This window comes from Rhamphochromis longiceps, linkage group LG9, assembly GCF_057381845.1.
Source record: "Rhamphochromis longiceps isolate RC_006_pf linkage group LG9, R_longiceps_female_GT1.1, whole genome shotgun sequence".
NCBI classification, from domain to species: Eukaryota; Metazoa; Chordata; class Actinopteri; order Cichliformes; family Cichlidae; genus Rhamphochromis; species Rhamphochromis longiceps.
In genome coordinates, this window is record NC_140565.1 from 14424937 (window position 1) to 14444975 (window position 20039).

General features: G+C 37.7%; 1 protein-coding gene and 1 long non-coding RNA gene across 3 annotated transcripts in view; both read right to left on the reverse strand.

Annotated features, from left to right (window-relative positions):
- Window positions 1-1522: 1522 nt before the first annotated feature.
- The window catches only part of LOC146662024 (uncharacterized), a 50209-nt gene continuing 31692 nt past the window's right edge, over window positions 1523-20039 (reverse strand). Inside the window, exons 4-5 of the mRNA XM_085419455.1 lie at window positions 2343-2426; window positions 1523-2203 (exon numbers count right to left, since the gene is read on the reverse strand). Of these exons, the coding sequence (XP_085275581.1) occupies window positions 1847-2203; window positions 2343-2426 (441 nt within the window). The 3' untranslated portion in view covers window positions 1523-1846. The remainder of the gene's footprint in view (window positions 2204-2342; window positions 2427-20039) is intronic.
- LOC146662025 (uncharacterized) lies at window positions 15618-19400 on the reverse strand. 2 transcript variants are annotated; one of them, XR_014913288.1, is made up of 5 exons: window positions 19304-19400; window positions 18539-18604; window positions 18033-18188; window positions 17488-17580; window positions 15618-17190 (listed from the first exon to the last, which is right to left on the reverse strand). It is a non-coding gene; the product is annotated as an uncharacterized LOC146662025 (long non-coding RNA). The 2 variants fall into 2 exon arrangements; XR_014913289.1 differs by lacking the exon at window positions 19304-19400 and adding an exon at window positions 19148-19169.

Below are 20039 nucleotides of genomic sequence, written 5' to 3' on the forward strand. Positions count from 1 at the left end.
TGCTCATTTATTGACTTGATTTTTCATTCCTGCAGCTTCGCTGTTCTGACAGCTCCACTCAGGCTCTGCTTGACACCACCGTGCTCCTGCTGCAAGGCGCCTGGTTTCTGGTACGCTTCCCAGTCATGATCATGGTGGCACTGTGAGCAAGAACCTGGCAACCTCCAGCCACCATGCCCCATCGTAACATTCCTTGACAGATCCCAACACAGCCCTGGTACAAACATACATGGCCATCAGGAGCATCCTACACTTTAAATGAGCTGACTTCAGGTGGTTCAGTAAGGGGAAGATTTAATAACATTGCACGTTTCATTTCAAGACTCTGTAGTCACAGAGCAGAGAGTAGAAAAGGTGACAATAAAATGTTTTTGGAGCTTTACCAAGTAATCAGCATCAGACTTGTTAACAATTAAAATAAAACCCAACGTTTAGAGTCTTAGGAAGATAATCACAGAGGCAAAAACTTTCCACTGTATCGTCTCAGGTTTCTTAAAATGAAGTCTGAGGTAGGGTTGTTATTTGAGGTATTCCTGGAAAAATCTTTTTGTCCATTTGAAAGCTCCAGATTCTTTAGATTATCTGTCTCATACTTTGATTGTGAATATAGAGGATTGTAGCTCAAGTTAACATGGAAAGATTTCCGCCGCTTCATTGATCTGAAAAGCCGCACGGCAAACAGTAGCGCTGGAAAACTGACGGAAGCCCGTGTTTCCGACGGGAGATCTGCTGAAACGAGACAGAAACTGCAGGAGAGGCCGACTTGCCATTCTTCCACAGGGCGCAGCCATCTTTTTCTGTTGCATTCAATGTACAAGCAAAAAAAATAAAATAAATCCTAACATTAGAAAATGCTAAAAAAAAAAGGAAAGATAGAGGTTTAAAGTCTCTAAAACATTTGGACCCATATGGAAAAGATATATACAATAAATCTTATAAAGTTTGGATCTGTCTTGTGTGAAACTTGTATGAAAAGCATATAAGAGTGGAAACAGATATAAGATCCCTTGAAAAATTAGATAATGAAACTTGTATGTTTTGGATACTTACTAAAACAATATATGAAAGTAATGAGAAAGTGGCCACTTTCATGAGTAAATCACATATAAGTTTTTACTATTTCTTTTCCATATGCGGATGTTCAGTCTGACAGAAGGTTTGGAGACATGTAGAAAGTTCAGTTTGAATGGGTGAAACTAATATTTTATTTACAGTTTCTCACACACAAGGAAGAGAATTTTCTTCATGTACAATATTTTTTACAACAAATACAACAAAATGAAACAAAACACATTTTGATGAATTCATCTCTTAATCTTATATGCAGAATTTCTGATGGTGTTTTCTCTGATATCCCAGTATGTATTTTGGCTATTTTGACTATTTACAGTAGCCGGAGCCTACTGAATTCTAATATTTCTAAAATCCATTGGATATTGAATTCCCCCCTCCCCCTTTACTGAAAGCGATCAAATCTGAGACTATGTTGAGCTACATGAAGACAATAAAAATAATAAAACAAAAAGTCCTGGGTTGTTTATATTCCATTCAGTGCTGAACTGGTGTTCAAATCAAATTTTATTAGTCAAATACACAGTCATACAAAGTACAACATGCAATGAAATTCCTGTGTCCTGGGGCTGCGGATGTAGCCGCACCAGGAAGAAACCAAAAAGACAAAAAGACAGTGAAAATTCGTACATCAGGGACAAGAGGAAAAAAAGGACCTCTAAAACAGTAACAGTAAAAAAAAGGTCTTGATGGGCTTTCCAGGGACATCGGTATGCAGGGGAGAGACGATGTTTGGGTTTGGTGCCTCCAATTTCACAGACAGTCTAAATGTCTGTCACTCGTCACCAGGTCTGTCAATTTCTTGTTGAAGAGCCGTGAGCTTCTCCAAGATCTTATCCATGTTGTGTTCAATGAGAACAGTCTGAGTACTCACAGCTCTTCCCATTGCTTCGATCATAGTGGACATTTTTGCTGGGTTTTGAACAGCTGTGTCGTATTCGTGATGCCCGTTGCCTGGTGGCATTGACCAGCCAAACATCTGAGGGGAGTCGGGGAGGGTCCATTGAGGTCCAGCCGCAGAATTGCCCACAGCATGAGAATAGTGGGCCTGATTATTTGCACCCATTCTCATTGAATTTACCTGGTGCTGGGTGTACCGCTCCCTGAACGGGGGCTGTCTCTCTCCCTGAAACTGAAGGGGACAAGGGGACTGTCAGTAAAACGAGAATAGTTGTTTTAAATTATTGGCATTACACTTTTTTAAATACAGTCAATTCCCCAGATAATGACAGAATCAGAAACAATTCTGTTTAATAATAGGAGATACTTACATGAAGTGGGACATCCTGATTCACATACTGAGAATGTGAACTCCTCCTAAACTTACTCCGTTTGTTTTGAAACCAAGTTTTTACCTAAAGATAAAAGAAAACAGAAAACATTTAGTCAGTACAATGGACCCAAAATTCAATTTCTTATGTTGTAGTAAGTTGAAAAACACTCACCTGTCTGTAGGTCAGACCTGTCATCTCTGCCAGCTGTTTAATCTCCCTTGGCTCATAGTAATGTTTCGCATTAAAGTGATGGACAAGAATATTCAACTGTCTCTCTGTGAACACCACCCGGGCCTTTCCTTTAGGTTTCTCTGGAGCAGTGCTGGGATGGTGCAGAGTGGCAGTGATGTTGCCATCCTGGCTTCGTGGGACAGCAAAATCTTGTTTCTCTTCTGAGACAGCAGAAAAAAAGTTTTTAAAAAGTAAATTGCTGAGTCTGAAACACAAAAGTTTCCCAGAAAAAAGGTGGGATATTTATACATTATTCAGAACCAAGAGTGACTTCTGCCATCAGGACTTACAACACAGAGTGAAAGAGTATTTTTGCAAGTTGTCTTAGAGGTTAGCCAACTCTGTTCATGTAGCTCACCAGGCAACAATGCTGAGTACATACCTGGAGAAAAGTGCATCCCATGTTCCATCTTTGAAGTCCCAGTGATCAAAAGAGGAAAGCTGGAAAAAGTATCTCTGATGAAAGGGCTCCAAACCAAGCAGGATAGTGCTGTGTATCCTAAGGCTGATTTAAGAGCAATTCTGGGCTTTTAAGGAGGTTTGTGGGTGTGGGCAGGATTGTGGGGGGTTGAGCTTCTTCTTTTGTGAGTTACTTCACCCTACCAAGTTTCAACCAACTGGCATCATTTACATTTCTTTAAAATGCTGTTTCTGAGGTCTGAAAACAGAAAGTACAGTTAGAAAGCAGCCGTACAAATGAGCTTTACCAAATCCTTCCACCTCACACTTTATAAAATCTCAAAAATGTAATGCCTAAAATTACTGTTTTACTTTCAATTTAACCTCTTACCCATTACTTTAGTGTCCGTTTTAACTGCTCTTAAATTAGCAAAAAAAAAAAATTCAACACCAAATTCAGTTCGGTGGATCGTTCAATGGGTCGTTCAATGGGTCATTCAATGGGTCGTTCAATGGGTCGTTCAGTGCGTTGTTCAGTGGGTTGTTCAGTGGGTCTTTCATTTGGTCGTTCTTTGGGTTGTTCAGTCAGTGGGTGAGTGAAAGCAAGATTAAGTGGAAAGTGTCTATGTGAGTGGAAAGAACTTTCCACTCACATAGACCCTACTGGTGATGGCCAGAGGGGCCGATGGCGCGATATGGCAGCCTCGCTTCTGTCAGTCTGCCCCAGGGCAGCTGTGGCTACAACCGTAGCTTGCCTCCACCAGTGAGTGAATGAATAGTGGCATTGTAAAGCGCTTTGGGTGCCTTGAAAAGCGCTATATAAATCCAATCTATTATCATTATATGTTTTTCTTCTGCCCAAGTTTGAACCAATTTTGGACTGATTTCTTTTCTATACTGTCAGGGGTTCTTGGAAGTCAGATCTGACTTTAGTTGCCATATTTGGAGTTCCAAAGATCCCTCTTAATGTAACTCCCCAGCAAACTGAGATCTTAGCTTTTTGTTCCCTTCTTGCTAGATGCTGTATTTTACTTCCATCTGCATTGCAATGGCTTAATACTGTCCGGACATTCTTGTGGAATATCTCAAATCTTTTCCTTAGAACAATGCAATTTACCCACCCTCCGACTAGATTGAAAAGAATTTGAAATGTTCTTTTTTTTTTTTTTAAGGTAGGCATAGGATTTACTCCCCCCCCCCCCCCCCTTCTATTCTTTTTTAATTTAATTTAATTTTTTAAATTGTATTTATATAGTGTTTAATTTTAATTTTTTTAATTTAATTTAATTTAATTTATTTATTGAATATTTTTTCTAATTTACTCACTTTTTTCTTCTTTTTTTCTTTTCTGAATTTTCTGTTCTTGTGTTGTTATGATGTTTTTTGTATTTTAATTTGTGTTTTGTTTAACAAGAAAACGTTAAAATGATTGGGAAAGAAATGTTTGATAAAATATGTCACGTAAGATGTATACAATACAACGTATATAAGTTTGTATAATCTCTTAATAAACAAATTTTAAAAAAAGTTGCTGTCCATGCAAACAATACTGATTTGTAGACTTGTAATTGTTTAACTAACAATCTTGTCAACACAAAGTTCCAATCCAATTTTATTTATGAAGCACTTTAAAATACCCAGCACAGGAACAAAGTGCTGTACAGAAAATAAGTTCAAAACAATAGAATAACAGAAAACAGCAAAAATATAGAAATAAAACACATAATGCATAAAATTAAAACAGCCCTATATATATATATATATATATAACTATATATATGAGTTTTATTCATCTTTCTTAATCATTTATGGTTGTGGTGTGATCTTCTCCTGGTTCCTTGTTTCCCCGTGTGTGTTGCTGTGTCAGTTGTGCTGCCCCACTGTGCAATTTATTATTTTTAAACAATCGTATGAATTTTTGTATTGATGTACTTTTGTTAATTTCATACGTACAGGTGTTCCACACACTAACTCCTGTGATTGTAATGCTGTGATATTTTACATTAGTCTTTACCATTGGCTTGGTTCATCTACTCCAGCTGAGTTTGCTACAGTAATAGTTAATGTTTTATTTTTAGAAGGGTGTCCAGTTTTTACAATTTCTTTAGGTAAACCAGGACCAGCATTAAGAAAAAAAGTCATTAAAACCATTTGCAAATTGTTTTATGTCACTGATCAGTGTATTTTGTGTTTGAAAGTTATTGGGATATTCCAATCTTTTAGTTCCTTTATTTACAATATCATTTAGTACTGTCCACGCTTTTCATATTTTTTTTATCTAAAAGTTTAATGTAGTAATTTATTTTACTCGTTCTCATAATTATTATGAATTTATCTTATACCTTTTATAAGTTTGTTCTTGTATAACAGATTCTTTTTCTTACATGCGTTTGTTAGCCATGTTTTCAGTTTTCTTTGCTTTATTCACCAGGGGATAGTGTTTATTGTAAAGAGTTAATATTATAGATAAGAAGTTTACATATGCCACGTCAACATCTTGAACACAGATCTTTCTCTAGTCTTGGTTGTTACACTGTTCTTTAAGGTAGCCGATTTCTTAAGCCTAAATCATAGTATTTACACAATTTTCATTTCATTTACTCCCTGCTGCTCTCCACCTCTTCTCCCTCTCTTGTCTCTTTCTTCCTGCAAGTCTCTCCATTCCCTCAATCTGGTCCACATCTCATCACTCACTATACTTTTTCTACTCCCTCTCTATCACTTCCTCCATTCCCTTTATCTCTCACTCACAAACGCATGCATCCATACATGCAAGAAAACACAATTTATTAGCTCACCCGGATAAGACCCATGCAAAACAAACTGAAGGTTTTTGTCCTGAAACCCACCATCAAAGTACCCATTGTCTCTGATGTCTGCAAATAAGAATAACCAGAACTCCAGACACTGGCTGTGAAGAAAATGCCACCAGTATTCAATTCTTTCATTGGAAGTACTTCCTCCCTCCAGGTAACTCTCAAAGATGTCGTAAGGAGCCACGGGCACAAGGAAACACTGAAAGCCTATAACATGGCCATTTTCAGTTCCAAGATCACCTCTGGCAACTCTACACCGCTGCACCGCTTCTACGTAACACCCCCCGATCACTTTCAGATTACTATTTGTTGTGTATGCATTAAGACAGATTATTTTTCTCGACAAACCATCAACACTCTCATTGCTTGAGATGCCATATGGTTTAAGTTTGCCGTAGGAGTACAGGTGCCAGATGAAGTTCAGCCCTTTTGAAAAATAGTTCGCCTTCGCCTGAGACGTCTTGTGTGCCTCAATGCCACCCCTCAGGGATCCAGCTCAGTCAACACCAAGTGCACATCCTCTTTCTTCACGCGTAGTCAATGTTCTCTGCATTTAGCATATATCCATCAGTACGCGTGAAGCTACCAGAGTACTGCAACTGGTTGTCAATGAATTCAACCAAGACTTGCAGGTCAGAGTACGCTTTTGTGACGAGTGTGTCCCCTAAGAACTCTCTTCAGATGTCTCTCACTTTTATAAAACTTGTGTGTACTGCCAAGCACTGTTTTAATATATTTATATATTAAAACAGTGCTTGGCAGTACACACAAGTTTTATAAAAGTGAGAGTCCAATCTCAAAATTAAAATCTACTTACTTTTTAGCCTTTTTATTAAATACTCTTAAATTTAAAGACTTTGTTGACCTCAGAACTCTACACATAATTTATAAAGCAACAAACAAATCTTTGGCCAAAACATTTAGAACTTGATCAGGATAAAGGCCGAATCGTGATGACTGGAGAGAAATCCTTATGTTCAGCAAAGCTTCAGATGAAGATTTTTTCCATCGTGAGTGATCGTGGCTCAAGAGTTGGGTGTTCGTCTTGTAATCGGAAGGTTGCCGGCTCGGACAGTCTCGGTTGTTGTGTCCTTGGGCAACACACTTTACCTACCGCCTACTGGTGATGGACAGAGGGGCCGATGGCGCGATATGGCAGCCATGGCTACAACTGTAGTGAATGAATAGTGGTATTGTAAAGAGCTTTGAGGGGTCCCGAAAAGCACATTATAAATGTAATCCATTATTATTATTCAATCTTGGTCTTGCCAAACCACATGCTGGTGGTTTTCACAAAGATTTAAAAGACTTAAAACTCATCTGCAGTTTTTCAACATGGAAGCTACACACATGTTTTATCCTGTTTAACTGTTTTATTTCTTGTAGATTTTATCTTCTTTCCATTTAAATATAAAACAGAGGCTGTTTTGATAAGACTCAGTGAATCTCAGTTAAAATAAAACAATAAGAAAAACATTAAAATGTAATGTAAATCTTTTTTCCCTTCTTTTCCCCAGAGTTGGTGGGGCAGATGAAGGCTCGAGTAGGAGACTGATAAAGTCAACTTTTTATATATATTGTAAATGTTGCAGTCAGTGCCATCCATTTTCTTCCAACAAGTGATGACTTTTCTATGATTAAATACTGTCTGCATTTTTGTTTTGCTTTCATTGAGACTCTAACATCATAATTTACAATATTTGAGGATGTTAAAAAGTGAAAGTCATGAAATCTTGTGTTTAGCCTCTGACCCAGAATGTCACAGCAGAAATGGAGACTCATCAGACCAGGAAACATTTCTCCAATCTCTTATTGTCTAATATTTGTGAGTCTGTTTCCTCAGTTTGCTGTTCTTAGCTGACAGCTGTTGTAGCCAGTGTGGTCTTCTGCTGCTTCTAGCCCATGTGCTTCAAATTCTGACATGTTGTGTTCTCAGAGATGGTCTTCTGTATAGTTTGCTTTAAATGGGTGGTTATTTTTAGTCTCTGCTGCCTTCCTATCAGCATGAAGTCATGTGGTCTTTCTCCTTTGACCTCTGACATCAAGAAGCTCGTTTCGCTCAGAGAAGTGCTGCTCACTAGATGTATTGCTGAGTTTTACATTCTTTTGTGCAGTTTGCATTAAGTTTATTTAATTTCTTCTCTTTGATTCACCACTCACTCTTTCAAATTGTTTTCTATCTCGGTGAATCACTGAGATTTAAAGAAGGTTCCACACAAGCCCTGATCAAGTCCTAAATGTTGTGGGTCAAAGATTTGTTTGTTGCTTTATAAATTATGTGTAGAGTTCTGAGGTCAGTCAAGCCTTTAAATGTAAGAGTATTTAATAAAAAGGCTAAAAAGTGGGTTTGGTTTATTATCCTAATTCTATGTTATTTATCATCAGTTTATTAATGATATAATTTGCTTGACTCCCAAATAGTATGAGATTTGTTTTGCTCAGATTCAGTGTTAAATCATTATAGAAAAACCAAGTCCTAAATTGATTTTCTAGTTCATTCAGAAGTTGTTCCAAGTTACTTCCACAATAACTTTGTATCATCTGCAAACAATTTGACTTCTGTGTCTTTGCAGTTACTTCAAATCAAGACATGTTAACACAAACACCTTTACCCTCATTTATCTCTCATGGCCCTGGTGCCATCTGTCTGCATTGACTTGATAATTAATCAGAGGTAGCAGGGTGTGATACAGGAACTCTAAAAGACACATTAGCGTATGTTTAGTGGTCACTGGGTGAACTGGGTGCATCTCGAATTCGTCTCGAATTCCGAATGAGCCAGAGGAGGCCAGATGTGTTGATGTGGATCGTTAGCCTTGCTTTTGTTGACCTTGGCTTATGTGGGTGTTTTAATTTCACTTTTCACACATTTAGAGGTGCTTTTCAAAGAAGGGGGAAACTACCTTTTGCTATCTTATAAACTCAGTAATGTTCTCCACATGATTACAAAGATCTAAATTAGAGGTGTAAGTCATTATTTGTATGTAATATTGGTACAATTTGGCTTATTTTAAAACATTTAATAAATATCAGGTTTCAATACTAATAATACACATTTTGTTTAAAATATATTTAAAGAGCAGCTGTATTTGCTCTGATACATTTGAAATTATAAACTATTTGCACAAATCTCCTGATAATAGAAAGTAAATTAATCATTGGTGCAAAGATCAAACTGGTTGCTTGTCTGAAACAACCAGAGCAGGAAGTTAAATCAAAATCATCTAATACAGATCTAGTTGACATGAAAGCAGAACAATCTAAACTCATTAGATTTATTTGTTTGTTTTATTAAATAAATTCTTCACATTATATAGACCACCTTGTTTCGTTTTAAACACATGATTAACTATGCAGACCTTGATAAATTGACTTAATTTCACTTGCCACTTTCAGACTCAATTATTAAAGTTAATAAAAACAAAATGAGTGGTCAGCGGTCATTGTGATATTCTGTGCCACATTTGTGAATGGTTTGCATGAGTACAAAAACCATTTTTGCCTCAAAAAGCTGCTGTGGGGGTTTACACAGAGGTGTAACTGAACGGCTGCAGGTCAAATAACGTGAAGATGTTTTTGCAAAAATGTTCTATGTGAGTGGAAAGTTCTTTGGGTGATCTAATACTGCGTTAATTGATGCAAACATGCAGTGAGTTCATTTCAGTAATTAGCTGCTAATTTTAGCTGCTAATTTTAGGCATTAAGTGTTTCATATTTTCTAAAGTGTGAGGTGGAAAGATTTGGTAAAGCTCATTTTGCACGGCAGCTTTCTAACTGTACTTTTTTTTTCAGACCTGAGAATCAGCATTTTAAAGAAATGTAAATGATGCCAGTTGGTAGAAACAACCTGACTGGTTGTAAAGCGAAGAAGAAGCTCAACCCCCCTACATTCCTGCCCACACCCACAAACCTCTTTAAAAGCCCAGGAGAATTGCTCTTAAGTCACCTTCCTGCTTGGTTTGGAGCTCTTTCATCAGAGATACTTTCTCCAGTTTTCCTCTTTTAATCACTGGGATTTCATGGAAGATTATGGGATGCACTTTTCTCCAGGTATGTACTCAGCATTGTTGACTGGTGAGCTAATATGAACAGAGTTGGCTAACCTCTAAGTCAACTTGTAAAAATACTCTTTTACTCTGTGTTGTAAGTCCTGATGGCAGAAGTCACCATTTCTCCCTCCACAGCTGAACAGAGTCCACTTTAAATTCTTTTTGGTTTTAAAGAATCTACAAATATCCGACTTATTTTTTTATACTTTGTGGGAAACTTTTGTGTTTAAGATTCATTGTGTTGATGCTCAGTCATCAGGTAAGTAAATCCCTGAAGGTTGATTCAGTTCACCTGGATGTAATGTTTTCAATGGGAGAAATGTTTTGTGACTTCTTCAGTCTGAGACCTTTTGGGATTTAAGACTCATCAATTTAACCTTTGTTAATTTTTTCTGTTAGAAAGTCAGTCGTGCCAAAAAATATCAGCAACTGACCCATGTGGACCATATAGACTTGTGCTTACTTGTCCTCTTGTCTCTTTACCCTCACAGACTCGTGGAGTTCAGGCAGCGGCCCTGAAGGGAGTCTTTCCTTGGAAGAACTCGCTACATGGGCGGAGACTGCTCTAAAAATGGAGATGAGCAAAAAAACCGCTGATACCTCTGAGGCTGTTTCCAGTTCAGTCTCAGAGCAGAAACAAGATTTTGCTGTCCCAAGAAGCCAGGATGGCAACATCACTGCCACTCTGCACCCTCCCAGCACTGCTCCAGAGAAACCTAAAGGAAAGGCCCGGGTGGTGTTCACAGAGAGGCAGTTGAATATTCTTGTCCATCACTTTAATTTGAAACGTTACTATGAGCCAAGGGAGATGAAACAGTTGGCAGAGATGACAGGTCTGACCTACAGACAGGTGAGTGTTTTTCAATTCAATAGAACATAAGAAATTGAATTTTGGGTCCATTGTACTGATTAAATGTTTTCTGTTTTCTTCCGTCTTTAGGTAAAAAATTGGTTTCAAAACAGACGGAGTAAGTTTAGGAGGAGGTCACATCCTCAGCATGTGAATCAGGATGTCCCACTTCATGTAAGTATCTCCTATTATTGAACAGAATTGTTTATGATTTGATTTTATGGTATTTTTAATTTGGTTGTTGTTTTGATCTGTGTTGTTCAGCACTTTGGTCTGCCTGGTGTGTTCTTAAGTGCTATACAAATAAACGATGATGATGATGATTCTGTCATTATCTGGGGAATTGACTGTATTTAAAAAAGTGTAATGCCAATAATTTAAAACAACTATTCTCGTTTTACTGACAGTCCCCTTGTCCCCTTCAGTTTCAGGGAGAGAGACATCTCCTATTAGAGTATCTCCTATTATTAAAAAGCACTGTTTCTGATTCTGTCATTATCCGGGGAATTGATTGAAGTATTCTTAAAGTATTCTTATTTTACTGACAGTCCACCTGTCTGTGTTTCAGTTTCAGGGAGAGGGACAGCCCCCATTCAGGCAGCAGTACACCGAGCACCAGGAGGTAAACCCAATCCCAAATGGTGGAAACCATCAGGGCCCCTATCATCATGCTGTGGACAGTTTTGCTCCTGGACCTCAGTGGACCTTCCCCAACTCGCCCCAGACATTTGGCTGGTCGATGCCACCAGACAACGGCCAGCATGAATTTAACCCTGCTGCTGGTATGAATGTACATGAAGAATACTATATGCCTTTTGTATGAGAAACTGTAAATAAAATATTTACACCCATTCAAAACTGAACTTTCTCAGCCCCTCCCCCTCTTTATTTATAGAGTTTTTACATGTAAGTTGACATATCAGGCCCAATAAAGAGGGTACCACAGACACAAAGATATATCTCAATACAGATTAGGCCATTAAAGTTAAATAAATAAATAAATAAAATAAAAATAAAGGAAAAAGTGGGAAAAACACACAGAGAGAGAACAAAACAAAAGAAAAAGCAAAGAAAAAAAGAACAAACAAAAACAAACAAACAAACAAAAAAACACTCCCCCCAGAACCAGAACAAAAGAAAACCCCATGGTACTAAAGTTTAGTCTGTTGGAAGTGTTTTCAATGAACTGAAGTAAATAATAAAAGGCTGCCACATCTGTGAGAACTTATTAACATTTCCTCTGAGTCTGAATTTTATTTTCTCCATTTTTAAAAAGAACATAACATCTTCCAGCCAACGTGCTCGGGCTGGAAGGTGATGAGCTTTCCAAGACAGCAAAATTCTACGTCGTGCCAGCAGTGAAGTGAACATAACATCCAGCTGTTTATGACTAAGGTTTAGGGTGGCATCTTCAGAAACACCAAACTAGTGGGCATGGTTGGAGTGTAACGCTCAAAACATGAGAGAGCACTTCAAAATAAAAAGTCCAGTATAACTTAAGTGTCGGGAAGGCAAAAAACAGGCGTTGCATCTGTTGCACAGGTCAGGAATGCTGGGGTATATTTTAGATAATCTAGATGTGTAATCTGTATACCGTCTTAAACTGAATAAGGGAGAGTCTTGCACATGAGGCTGAAGTATGAATTTTGTCAATTATTTTGTCCCAGTAACCTTCCCCAAACGTAAGACCCAGTTCCTTTTCCCAATTCAAAGCAATTATTTGGTTGAGTAATTGCTCGATGCCATAATTAAAGTATATACTTGTGATATTAGAGCCTTACTGTGAGGCTTCAACTGGAATAAGTCTTCCCACCAAGGCTTGAGAAGCTGACTTGGAAACTCTGGCAAGATAGAAGATGCACAGTGTCTTATTTGAAAGTAGCAGAACAAATGATACGAGGGCAAATCATACAAAGAACAAAGGTCACTAAAGCTGAGAAAATGTTATCTTTAAAAAAGTCATAAAAACATTTGATACCTTTTCTTGCGCATATGCAAAAGGAGGAGTCCACCAGCGATGGGGGGAAGAGGTAGTTGTTGCAGATTAGGGTCAGAGCAGAAGCAGAGACTGAATTGAAGTGATGCCGGAATTGATACCATATTTTTAGAGAGCCAATTAGAACAGGGTTGTCTGTGAATCGTAACAGGGAAACAGGAAGGGATGAAAATAATAGTGCCAAGAAGTGATACAGGAAGGTTCACCCTTCTTTGAAAAGCCAACCTTACACAGGTCAGCAAAGGGTTAAATTTTGCTGCTTGCAAAGCTTTAAATGAACTGGTAATATGCACTTTAAAGCCTGAAGAAGCTAGTTGGAAATCAAAATCGGTTTGTCTAAGCTCTTGTGCAGCTGGGTTTATGGGAAAACATTCACTTTTTTATATATTAATCTTGTACCCAGAGAAAGAGCCAAAATGTAGAAGTATTTTCATTATAGAGGATAAATGAATTGTTGGATTTGTAACATATAATAATAAGTCACCTGCATATAAAGCAACCCTATGTTCCGTACCACCACGAATAACCCCTTGAAACAGAGGCGAGGTTCTAAGAGCCACAGAGAGAGGCTCTATTGCTAAAGTGAAAAGTAAAGGTGAGAGTAAAATACTCCGAAATCAGTGTTAGTACAAACAGATGCCAGTGGCGTAGTATATAAAAGATGAATCCAAGATATAAAATTGTTACCAAAACCAAATTTCCTCAAGACTGCAAAAAGATACTCCCATTCCACTCGATCGAATGCTTTTCCTTAAAGGCCGCATTTTAAGGCCGATTACGTCACAGCGACGCGACGAAGGCTGTCCCAATTCAAAGGCTGCTCGAAATGCAGCCCTCAGATGCGTCCTTCATTTCCCTGAATTTTAAGGACATGGCGGTGTAGACTTCCTGGCCCAACATATCCCAGAATGCATAGCACGGCGGTGGGTGTGGATAATTTTGCCGAAAAAAAAAAAAAAGGCAGATGAGGGGCACCCGAAGAGTAAACTTTAAGTACTGAATATTATGTCACTTATTTATGTGCAAATGTTTAATAATGAAGAACATTAAAACATTACTGTTGGCCACACAAAGTTATGTGACATTAGTGACGTTTGTACTAACTTGGTTTTAACGCCTTTACTTTAAAATATACGCCGTTCAATAGCTGAGCTTAATCTTACAGAGAATGATCAAAGCTCACGTAGAAACAAACAAACGAACAAAAGATTTTCTCCTTCATTTCTGTCGAACAAAGCTGTATGAAATGTTTCCAGCTGTTAGTATCATGGTTGCTGGGCAACCTGGGCAGCGCAACGGAGGCTAGACCGTCCCATTTCACAAGGCTCGCACTTCCGGCCTTAGCGGTCTTTAAGTACGCGGCCCTTGTGGACCGTTAAGGCTGCGTACTTTAAGGCTGCAGACCCTGAATTGGGATACAGCCAATGACTCAATTGTTTATAAGGAAGTGAATCACTGGTGGGATTTGTGGCGTTTTACCACGAAGAGATTTTTGGGCAAGAGATAAGTGCGCAACATATTGACAGATATGGAGTCAGCAAGGAGGAGAGGAGTTGCCCCTAGTGGACCTCATCACAGCCACAGAAACCACCATACGAATTAACAAATTGTCACAGACACAAGCAGAGCAAATCAGGATGAAAGTTTCATCCACCCTCTCCAGTGCCAAAGTCTCTCCGTCTAACCTCACAATACAAGAAAAGAAGGCCATCGCTTCCCTGAGCAAAGACCACAACATCAATATATATTACCAGCTGACAAGGGAAGGTGCACTGTGGTCCTAAACACTACGGATTACCACACAAAGATCACTACTCTCCTCAATGACAACAATACCTACGAAGCCTGAAAGCGAGACCCCACAAGCAGCTACAAAAAGTTATAGCTTGCTTCAAGACATTGAAAAAGGACAAAACCATTGACCGCTTTACATATCACCACCTTTACCCAGGGGATGTCATACCCTGCATCTACGGACTTCCTCAAAGCAGGTGTCCCACTCAGACCCATTGTCAGTAGCATAAACTCAGCTACTTACAACATTTCGAAACACCTTGCTACCATCCTAGCACCACTTGTGGGGAACACACACACATCACATCAATAACTCCACCGACAAGGTCCAGAAACTTACCCTGGAATCAGATGAAACCATGGTGTCCTTGTATGTAGTCTCTCTCTTCACTTGCATACCTACCACGGAAGCAGTGGAGACGTAGTGATAACCCATGTAAAACATGGCTGTGCTATGGGCTCCCCCGTGTCACCTATTACAGCCAACCTTTACATGGAAGAAGTGGAAAGAAAAGCTCTTCGCTCTTTTAAAGGGAGAGTACCCAGCCACTGGTACAGATATGTAGACGACACCTGGGTCAAAATCAAAACACAATAAGTTTAATCCTTCACTGTGCATGTAAGGACAAGAAAGACATTGTGGACAAAACAGGACACCCCCCATAATCTTTAGTTAAATGGTCTGATTGTTCAAATATGTATTTTCTTTGATTGTGGTAATATAATGTGTGCCCCAGTCTCCAAAAATGACATAGTGCAGGAAGCATACACTCAAAAAAATGAAACGTTGACTTTAATTAAAATTATTTTGTCAACAGGTTCCACGAAATTGAATTATGTTAGTTTAAAGCAAAAATCTTTAGTTCATCTAATTTAAAAAAACTACTTAAGATTAACAAGACATATTTAAGACTAACTAAATCAAGTTATGTTGTATGAACATAGATGATATATTTACAGGTTAGATAGTTAAGATTAGTTACTTCAACACATTTCTTATTTGTGGCAGTAAAATGTTAAATTTAAGTTAGATTAATTCAAATATTATATTTTCAGCCACCTTGTGCTTTATTAATTAGTTTTACCTAAATCTATTTTGTCAACAGGTTCCACACAAATGAATTAAGTACATCCAACTTATTTTTTTAAATTTATTTTATTGCCAACACATTCAGTGAGCATTTGTGTAAACCCAGTCCAAAATAAAACACAACAGCTCATTAGGGTTAGTAATTAACAGTATGTAGACAGATGCAACATCAAGACTTTAAATTAAATGTCTGTATCTACCAGAAATAGAAGAAAAAAAAAAAAACGCATTGAAGATCACATAACACATTAATAAGATGACACTTGAGTTATGCACATGTGATGCTAGTAAGGTCTGTGAGTGTTTTTTTCTTTTAGTGTCTAAAATGGATAGCAAAGTTGCTATTTGCAATGATTGCTTAGGGTCAGTCCAGTAACACAATGCCAATGAAGTGCTTTCCTTTAACAATGCAAAGTGAAGTGTCCACCTCAACAGCCACAATTTAAAAAAAAATTATGTAACAACAACAACAACAACAACAACAACAACAACAATAATAATAATAATAATAATAATAATAATAATAATAATAATAATAATAATAAATAGTCCACTGATATTAGCAATCAAAGAAAATTACATCACCATCCCAAATAAAACTTTAACAAAACATGCCAACATTATGGTCTAACAATAAAACAGCTTGTCAGCGTTCAGTTTTTTTGCAACAGCACAGCAGTAACCATTTAACACTCGCCACTGTCAACATTTATTTTACCAGTGTTTGGGCAAAAAACTTCAGATGTAAACATTTTAACATGGAAACAATTGTTCGTCTTTAAAAGTCCACAAAATATACATTCATCCTGCATTCCCAACTTGGATGATTTGATATCCTCGTGTTGGTGTTGTTCCCAGACCATCATGAAAATGTTGTTCCAGGTTCAACATTGCAAGTGACCAATCACATTGTTGTGACGTTATTCTTTTGCGCGCCAAGCCATTCGTGCATTTATGAAATTCCAATGTTGCAAGGACAATATCAATTCTGCTTACTGTTTATTAAAGGGTTACGGTTAGGGTTAGGGTCAGTTGATCGGCGGACAGAGGCGGTTTCACGCAGCTTAAGTACAGTTTTTTGTTTTACGCCGGTTTTTCCCGAAGTCGCAAAAGTATGACGTCACAACATTCTGATTGGTCACTTGCAATGTTGATCCTGGAACAACATTTAGTATGATGATCTGGGAACAACACCAACACGAGGATATCAGATCAACCTCCTAACTTACCCTTATTTTTAGTATGTATTGCAATTACCTTTACAATGCACACAATGTAACACAAACTGAATATGAACATATTTCCACCTCATAACAATATGCCTTGAACGCTAATATACACACCACCCTTCAACATTTCTGGTGCAGTATCATCTCTCAATTAAATCCTTTAAATCTCAATACTTTTGATTGTCTCTTAGCTTTCAGTCTTGAGGTTAACTGAGATTCAGTGCATATATCCCACCCATTAAGAGTGCACATGCAGAGGCCAGGTCTTCCAGGTCATGCAGGACACACTAGATGGTTATACCCACATCGGCTGGAGGAGTGCTGGCATCAGCTCTTTCGATGGTAAAGATAGCAAGGGTAATTTGTTCCAGCTCCCTCTGAACAGCTGTAGCTTAGACACAAAAACATAGAAAAATGGCATCCAGTTTTAAAAAAAGAAAGAAAAAGGGCCAAAGCTACCCTTTAATGACGTAAACACAATATTAGGAACATGCACCCCAGTGCGCCACTATTTTAGACTACAGATTCAACGATAAATAGAAATAGTTTGGGTATACAAGAAGATTTCCCAAAACATTTAAACAGGTTCCATGCAAATTACAACAACAACAACATTACAACATGCAACAACATTAGTTATTCAAAATTTGGTTTAATACAGATAAAAAACTAAACTAAAATTACCAACCAATTATTCTTTGAAGAGGATGCTTGGGTCTTCATTCAGGTAAAAAGGTAGTGCCCTGAGGACACACTCCCTCCCCTTTTCAATGGTTTCCTTCTGTAGAGAGTGGCAGAGATACAGGAAGAGAAAACAGAAATACTTTAGGATGACAGAAACTCACATTATACGCAAAATGAATGACATATCCACTGCACAGATAGACATGTACACAAGACCAACTAATCATCACATGGACATGAATAGTTAACCTGCTGGGCAGGGTTTCCACCACATTATATATGTCCATAATGGAGGTAAAGACAAACTAATACATCATCTTTTTTGCATTCAAAACATAACATAAAAACATTCACTTCTGGTTTAACCTAAATCAAGGGATCAGATTTTACATATGTTTAGGTAATTTAAATTTTCCAACGTTTTGAGTACCAAACTTTGTCTTGCTTAATATAAATGTAAGTGCACTGTGCAGCTACCATACACTAGCTGTTTAAATTTGAAAATGATCTTATTAGCCATAATATTTTGCTACCAACAGAATAATGCACCTGTGTGGCTGGGGCCAAAGTTTGTCTAATTTTCTTCCCTGCAACGCCTCCTTTTTTCTTGAAGACTTTTATGAGCTGGTCAGTGTATTGGTCAAGTTGTGTAAAAAGCCTTGGAACATGTGCAGCAGTAGTAATCCTCACATATTCTGCTTCCACCTGAAAATATGTCAACAAACACAACATACTGTACTGTAAATATACATACTATATGTACACATATACAAACTAAAACTAATGTAGAAAGACCTCATTAAAGCTATAATTTTAACACAAACATTTACACAAAATGCTAATGGAGCCATTACAGCTTTTATTGTTATTTATCAAGTTCCAAAAAATATTGATCACAGCTGATCTGAAAAGAATTTCATGCCTCAGGCCCTTGAACTGCAACCTTTACCATGGTTCAGATGTGGAGAAGAAATAACAGGGGCATGGGATGGGTCACAAAAGAAAACTTAACTTATAAAACAGTTTTGTTTTTAAAAGTATAACAGTTCACATACCACATACAAGCTCAGCAATACCACATACACCACATCAGTATAGGAGGGAGCAGGTAAAGGCAGGATCTGAGATTTATAAAGTAAAACAAGAAATTCATTACTTAATTTCAAGAAGCAAATTATTGTTTGAATTACAACTAAATAAAATACTACTCAGAAGAAAAGCAAGAGATTGACACTGCCATGTGCTAACTTTCTATAGAAGCAATTATCACCAGGTCTGTCGACCTCCATTGTCTGTCCACTCATATGTCTTGAATAATTTTATTAAAAAAATTAAGTGTGTACTTTCACAAACTGTAATTTATAACTACATTGATATGTATAACTCCGCTAGGAAACATGCTGTATTTACAGACCATTTTTACATAATACAGATTACTGATAGAGCAGAGCAATGGTGTCACAGTGGCTTTCGCCCTTCACTTTTTGGATTTTAAATGTCACTTTATGCTATCCTTGCTATCCTATTCGATATTTCCGACTCTCAGATTACAGAAAAGGAATCCCAAGAAAGCAAATGGAAAAATAACCCCTTGAAAGAATAACCCCATGAACCCCTGTAGCTAATCCCTTAATAAAACAAAAAACAATAAAAATGTTTCTTACACAGTCCACAAAATAAGCATGTCCAGGACCCAGTAAAACTAATGTAAAACAAGCACACGCAAACGATATAACATGTCTTGTAAGACAAACGTAAAATATAACCATGCTGGACATATAGATACTACACAACATAGTCAAAGAAAAAAGTGGTCTTACCTCTCAAAGAAACAGCAGCTTGGCGCCAAAACAGCCTTTTTCAGTTAAATTTGAAGTCTTGCGCATGAGCAGGCACAAGCCGTGAAACCTTCTTGTTCTGCGCGGTTTCATTACAACTGTTTTTGCATTACTGCCACCTTGTGGATATACAAGGTATATCGATCCTAATTGACTTAACTTAAATGTTATGCGATCAAGTAACACAGTATTATGTACGTTGAATAATAGACACAATTACGTAGACTTGATTAGAAAAACATAAGTTAACAAAAACATATATTTTAAGTAAAATGAAAATAAATAATTAATATACACTGAACAATCCACCTCATTCATTTTTTTGAGTGTAGTTATTCCTCCGTTACACCACAAGAGCGAGTATCCCCTAAAATGAGCAGCTCTAGCGGGAGTAAATAAGCCCAGCCACTACCCATAAGGCAGTGCGCCTATAAGAGTTGTGTGAGACTGCAAAAGTGTGTAACGTTGTGCTATGTCCATGTATATATTTGAGAGTAAGCAGATACAAGATGGTAAATAACTTAAAATGTATCTACAGATCAGTCCACGGGGTTGCAGAGAATGTGGGAAAGTTGTGTCATTAGTGTATAAGTTATTGGTAGCGATGTGAATTAGCCGTGACGCTAACGATTAGCAGCTAGATCTAATTCATTAGTTTGTGCGGAAACCTCGTGGCACTTTTGTGGATTTATACCTGTACTGGGCTGTAATCACAGCA